This window comes from Limulus polyphemus, unplaced genomic scaffold, assembly GCF_000517525.1.
Source record: "Limulus polyphemus unplaced genomic scaffold, Limulus_polyphemus-2.1.2 Scaffold5200, whole genome shotgun sequence".
NCBI lineage: Eukaryota > Metazoa > Arthropoda > Merostomata > Xiphosura > Limulidae > Limulus > Limulus polyphemus.
In genome coordinates, this window is record NW_013670810.1 from 14,750 (window position 1) to 21,851 (window position 7,102).

Here is a 7,102-nt window from a genome sequence, read left to right on the forward strand (position 1 = left end):
TCAGCTCCAAAATTAAAATGATTAAAAATACTCTGTTTCATTAATAAGTGACGATGATATATTTTATATAGTTAATCAATTTTAATTACCTCACAACTTAGTTTCAGTTTCCTTATAAACAATGAAACCTAATAAAGCTATAATTTCTACCCCAGGCAACAAGTGCTACTCAGTGGTAACACAGGCCTGCGAATTTAAACTTCATAAAAGTTGTTTTGGTTTTAATAACTGATTTTTCGTAACTCAACTTCGCAGATTTAGAAATTAATATTTATTTTTTTCTATCACGTAAAGATTTTTGTACAAATCGGGAAGGAAAAAACTTTTATGTAGATCAAATTATTATTTGGTTTACCTCAATGAACATTCTTTATTAATACATTTGTTAACAAAAGTACAAACAAACTGAGGAAACGGGAAGAACTTTGATGTCAAACGAATATGCATCCTCATTCATCCTGATTTTTTTTGTGTGTGTGTGAAATCTACGTCTTTTAGTCTCAGAACTACGTGTTGTGGTTTTTTCTTTTATGTATTGCGTTATGACGTTTTGTGAAAATTCTGTACGTGATGGAGAAAAATGAATATCATTTTCGGATTCAGCGTACAGGAATTACTGTAGAACATGTAAAAATTTCAAGACAATAAAACATTCGCATGCCTATGTAATCTTGAGGGCTTATGACACTAATAATCAGGGTTCGATCTATGCTATGGATTATAGCCCATTTTACAACTTTGTACTCAACGACGAGCACGATTTTGGTTGTTACCTTCCCTAGAATTATAAGTTAAAAAATACAATCACAAAACAACTTGTGTAGGCGACTACTATATGTCAGGTTCATTAGCACACGTTCTGCCGCGAGATGGCGTTAAAGGAACACAAAGTTCCAGCTCTTCTAAAGAATGTATAAAGTACTTCGTTAACTTGAGAGAGGTTAGATGTTCTAGGTCAGTGGGAAAGATAAACTAAGACAACATGCTTCAGAACAAGAATTAAACTTATTATGGGCTGATCGTCTCACGGTATTTGTAACAAACCGCCTGTGAACGTGTTGTTTGCCTGACGAAGTCACCAACCTTAGTTTTAGCACGTGGTTTGTTTACTTGTAGTCTGCTGCTCATATTTTGGCAGCTGTCCAAAAAAAGTAAGGAGCTGGAACGCTGTGCTGTTTTAAGTGATTGGCTACACCTGTTGGAAAAACGCCCATCGCAGCTTCTTGATTGAAATAAGTAAGCACATTTTTAAGTTGGGTTGCTAGGCTACAATAATGTTATACTTAGGAGTACTTTTCTGAATCATCGTGATGCTTAGAGGACTCAAAGCTCAAAGTTTGTGGAAACTAACATTGTTTTATGTACTTCTTATAAGAAGTGAACAGCAAAGCTACGGTAAGTGCTATCTTAAAGTAGAAATACTCGAATATTTGCTATGTTTTTCTTGCTTAATAAGAACTGAATACTCAGATTCTTCTACGTCATTTGTTGAAAGAATAATAAAATGGATGAGTTTGTCAGTGAAGTCAACTTGCGGTATTAATTGACCTTAAACGCTCTTGAATTATTCATACTTTTGTCAACGTGTCATTATCTGATTATGTTGTTGTTTGTTATGAAGCAGAAAGCTACACAAAGGGCTATCTGTGATCTGCCCACCGGTTTCTAGCAGTATAATTCCGCAGACATACTGCTGTGCCACTGGGGGGCCATTATCTGTCTATTATTAAAACCTGTATGTACCTGTATATAAAAAGGTGAAGTTCTGAATCCACCAAAATCCAGATATTTAGTGTATCTACAGGGATATACTCAGATTCTGATAATTAGTGTAGTTTCAAGAATATACACAACCATTCAGTTTTAGTTTATTTACAGGGATATACTCAAACTTTAGTAATTAGTTTATTTCCAGGGATATACTCAAACTCTAGTAATTAGTGTATTTACAGGGATATACTCAAACTCTAGTAATTAGTGTATTTACAGGGATATACTCAAACTCTAGTAATTAGTGTATTTACATGGATATACTCAAACTCTAGTAATTAGTGTATTTACAGGGATATACTCAAACTCTAGTAATTAGTGTATTTACAGGGATATACTCAAACTCTAGTAATTAGTGTATTTACAGGGATATACTCAAACTCTAGCAATTAGTGTATTTACAGGGACATACTCAAACATTCCGTTTCATCGTACAAAGTAGAAAGTCAATAAACCGTTTCATTAGTCACGTTAAACCCTTTAATCACTAAATAATCAATCCAATTCATCATGGATAACTTTATCACGTCTACTCAGAAATGTGAAAAGTTATTATAACGCTTCTCTGTTGGTTAACGTGTGTTTTCAACCTGAATCCATACAAGCTATGAAGATGTCTGCCAACAAAATAAATGTATTATTATTTGTTTCTTTGTCTAATGATGACTTTTGATGAAATAACTGTTTTGTCTCGTATTTTGTAGCATCCGCGGAAGATATAAGTGAAGAAGAGTCAATATCAACGCCTTATATCCCCAAAAACTACGATGAAGAAAGACTATCTGAATATTTGTTCAGCTCAAAACCTCAAGAAACACAGATAGTGACGATCGGTCAGACAGAGCAAAGTACTGCTATAAATGATGATACTGTCAGGTCAGGAAAAGCTCTCGAACCCCGGGATGATCATTGGTCAACGTCAATTACACGTGATTCTCCCCTAACGACTAACATAAATATAAACAGCAGTGAACAATGGGGAAGAAACTTTACACGAACACCGACGTCATGGTCTCAAGAGTTTCCTGACGGAACGGGAAGTGCGTAAAATTAACCAATAGAATCAAGGTTACATATTAGTAGAAGGTTATTAATGAGTATAAGATGGTATTATTCTGAATTTGTTTCTAGGTAAAGTTATCAGTACAAGATAATATTGTTAGCAGTGTGTTCCTAGGTAAAGTAACCAGCACATTGTAATATTGTTATGAATATGTTTCTAGGTAAAGTTATCAGCATAAGATAATATTGTTAGCAGTGTGTTCCTAGGTAAAGTAACCAGCACATTGTAATCTTGTTGTGAATATGTTTCTAAGGAAAGTTAACAGCACAATGTTGTTGTGAGTGTGTTTCCAGGTAAACTTTTCAGCACGTGACAATATTGCTCAATGAGTTTCTATGTTAAGTTATCAGCACATGTCGATATATCAGCACCTAGTAATATTGTTGTGAATGTGTTTCTTGGTCAAGTTATCAGCACAATGTAAGATTGTTGTGAATGTGTTTCTAGATAATATTACCAGCACATGGTAGTATTGATGTGAACGTGTTTATAAGTTAACAACACATGGTAATGTTGTTGTGAATGTGTATCTAAGTAAAGATATTCAGCCCAATTGCAATGTTGCTGTGAATGTGTTTCGAGGTAAACTTATCAGCACCTAGTACTATTGTTGTGAATTGCATCTATAAGTAAAGATAATCAGCCCATGGTAATGTTGCTGTGAATGTGTTTCTAGGTAACGTTATCGGCACATGATAGTATTGCTGTGAATGTGTTTCTAGGTAACGTTATCGGCACATGATAGTATTGCTGTGAATGTGTTTCTAGGTAAACTTATAAGCACATGGTAATGTTGCGAAATGTGTTTCTAGATAAAGTTATCAGCAAATGGTAATGGTTGAGTAATAATTCTGTTATAACAATCCTTGCTCTGTGTTGTAGTGTGGCTGTTCTGTCGTATTAGCATTTTAGTGTTGTTGTAGTAATCCTTTTCTCGTGTTTTAGTGTGAATATTTTGATTTAGCACTATTTTGGTTTTGTTATTATAATCCTTGTTTCACGTAGCAATGCCTTTGTTTATGTTGTATCCATTTTAAAAATAATTACTTAATTATATCTTCTCTATACGTACCTTAGAGGGGACATGGCACGAGCTGACTGAGTATGAAGACCATGACACTCGCAAAGGAAGGAGTTTTCCAATGACAACAGAAGCCAGTGCGTCATACCATACAGCGCCTGACGTGTCAGTTTATGTAATAACATCTCTGCTATTGTTGTCAGTACTTAGAAGAGATTAGTCTTACACTGCTTTAATATTTCATTCAAATAATTAACTTATTTCATTACCACTTACTTTTCTTAGATCGAAAACTATTAACCCACATTTTGCAAGGTGCGATCTTTTCGTCCATGTTGCATGATTAGTTGTATCGTATGTAACTGAAAGAGAGTTTCTGGCTTTATACAATTATCCAAACACAATAATCTATGTTGTTACTGTAGAATGAAATAAGGATCTATGTTGTTATTAAAAAATGCAACAATGATCTGTGTTGTTACTCTAGAATGTAACAAGGATTTATGTTGTTATTAAAAAGTGCAACAATGATCTATGTTGTTACTCTAGAATGAAACAAGGATTTATGTTGTTATTAAAATACAACAAACAGATCAATGGGCTATTCTATAGAAACAACATAGATTACTGTTGCATTCTATAGTAAAACATAGATCAATGGTGGATTTTTTAATAACAACATAAATACTTGTTTCATTTTAGAGTAACAGCATAGATCGTTGTTGTATTTTAATAACAACATAAATCCTTGTTTCATTCTAGAGTAACAACATAGACCATTGTTGTATTTTAATAACAACATAAATCCTTGTTTCATTTTAGAGTAACAACATAGATCGTTGTATTTTAATAACAACATAAATCCTTGTTTCATTCTAGAGTAACAACATAAACCATTGTTGTATTTTAATAACAACATAAATCCTTGTTTCATTCTACAGTAACAACATGGATCATTGTTGCATTTTTTAATAACAACATAAATCTTTGTTGCATTTTTTAATAATAACATATATCCTTGTTTCATTCTAGAGTAACAACATAGATCATTGTTTCATTTTTAATAACAACATAAATCCTTGTTTTATTCTAGAGTAACAACATAGATCATTGTTTCATTTTTAATAACAACATAAATCCTTGTTTCATTCTAGAGTAACAACATAGATCAGTTGTTTCTAGAGAATACCTTGAGTTAAATGATAGTCAGTCACATGTCAACTGAAAGCAAATGTTGCTCGAGCTACATTTCGTTATATAAAGTCCTATGTATTTAGAAAACAAAAATTAATCTTTATTTAACCCATACGAAGTGAAAGGATAAACACGTATATCACTTTAAAACTAAGAAACAAGATTATCCGAGTTTTATCTGCGACATTCTTTATTTTAAGCTAACTTATTAAATTTGTTTTAAAGCCTTTTAAATTGGTATGATGTTTCTAATGCTATAGGTTCTGCATCTGCTGGAAATGAATTATTTATATCTTGAAGACGAGTAAACTCAGTGTTTAAAAAGAAAACCTGTGTCTCTTTTATATACACATCAATCTTACTATAATGGATGTAGCGTGTGTCAATATCTATGTATGTAACCAAAACTCCTGAGCTATCTATTGAATGGGCCCACAAAAAAGCATCCGTAAAAATTTCACACTTTGGGTATTCAAAATTCAAACAGTTAGAAAAATAACTATGGTATGTGGAATAACCATTCATTTATAATACAACACAATTTTAAATAGAAGTACTCTCCTCACTACAAGAACGCGATTTTCACTAGGACTGTACGTGAGGGTTTGATTATATCTTTATTGATGTAATTTTTAAATGTAGTACTGAGAAACTGGAGGTCTTAAAAACTATTATCTTTCCAATAAACGATACCACTTTTGATATATAAAACATTACAATTTATATCAGCAAAATTTATGAAAAATTTTAGCTCCATACATTGAATATTTTGATGCAATGAGCTACGTATGATTAACGAGCACAATGCGAACACTTTTCCTGTGTAGTACTTCCCAGAAAAATATCCTTTCTAAGGAGATGCTCACTTTTTAAAATTGTTTTTCAATGAGGTGTGATTACTACGATTAGCAACGTTTGGGCGACGTTTCTGCTAGTACACATACTTTAAGGACGACAAGGGACCTATTGGTCCGTCATGGCCTCCCGATCCACAAAATTAAACTTCAAAATGAAGACATTGCAGTCAAAAGCAACCATTGTAATTCAAATATTTATCATTCCTTCCTTTATACTCCCTTAAATTAAATCGCATCTACCACATCTGAAGACAACCCGTTCCAAAGGTATTAACTGACTCCTACATTGTCAAAATTCATATTTGTGTCCTCTAGTCTTATGATTCTCAACATTAAGTACGAAAACAAGATTATGTATCAACACTATCAATTCCCTTAACAATCGTAAACACATCAATCAGATCCCCTCTAATTCTTCTTTTTTCAAGAGAAAACAATTTCAGATATCTTAACTTCTAATCACATGACAACCTTTCTATTCGAGGTATCATCTTAATATGTCTTCTCTGAACCATTTTCAAACAATTCAATGTCTTTGCTAAGGTAAGGCACCCAAGACCGAGCACAATGCTCCAAGTGTGGCTTAATCTTAAAGTTATTACAAATGTGTGTTGAAATAGTACTGAAATAAACACTTTGCAAAAAATTGATTTTATGAGTGGTCCTTTTTTTTAATTAGAATGGAAATGTATATTGAAAGTATAATCCACACTAGATATTATAGTAGAATATAGGATATAGGAAGAAACTTACATAGAATAGATATTATAGTAGAATATAGGATATAGGAAGAAACTTACATAGAATAGATATTATAGTAGAATATAGGATATAGGAAGAAACTTACATAGAATAGATATTATAGTAGAATATAGGATACAGGAAGAAACTTACATAGAATAGATATTATAGTAGAATATAGTATATAGGAAGAAACTTACATAGACTAGATATTATAGTAGAATATAGTATATAGGAAGAAACTTACATAGACTAGATATTATAGTAGAATATAGGATATAGGAAGAAACTTACATAGAATAGATATTATAGTAGAATATAGGATATAGGATATAGGAAGAAACTTACATAGAATAGATATTATAGTAGAATATAGTATATAGGAAGAAACGTACATAGACTAGATATTATAGTAGAATATAGTATATAGGAAGAAACGTACATGTACCAGATATT

The 7,102-nt window shown here is 32.2% G+C and overlaps 1 protein-coding gene across 1 annotated transcript; it reads left to right on the forward strand.

Moving 5' to 3' along the window:
- Positions 1 to 914: 914 nt before the first annotated feature.
- Positions 915 to 4,447, forward strand: LOC106472265. Its single transcript, XM_013932892.2, has 3 exons — positions 915 to 1,395; positions 2,475 to 2,810; positions 3,911 to 4,447. The coding sequence occupies exons 1-3, from the start codon at positions 1,311 to 1,313 to the stop codon at positions 4,072 to 4,074; spliced, it is 585 nt and encodes a 194-aa protein (XP_013788346.1). The 5' UTR covers positions 915 to 1,310; the 3' UTR covers positions 4,075 to 4,447.
- The last annotated feature ends 2,655 nt before the right edge of the window (positions 4,448 to 7,102 follow it).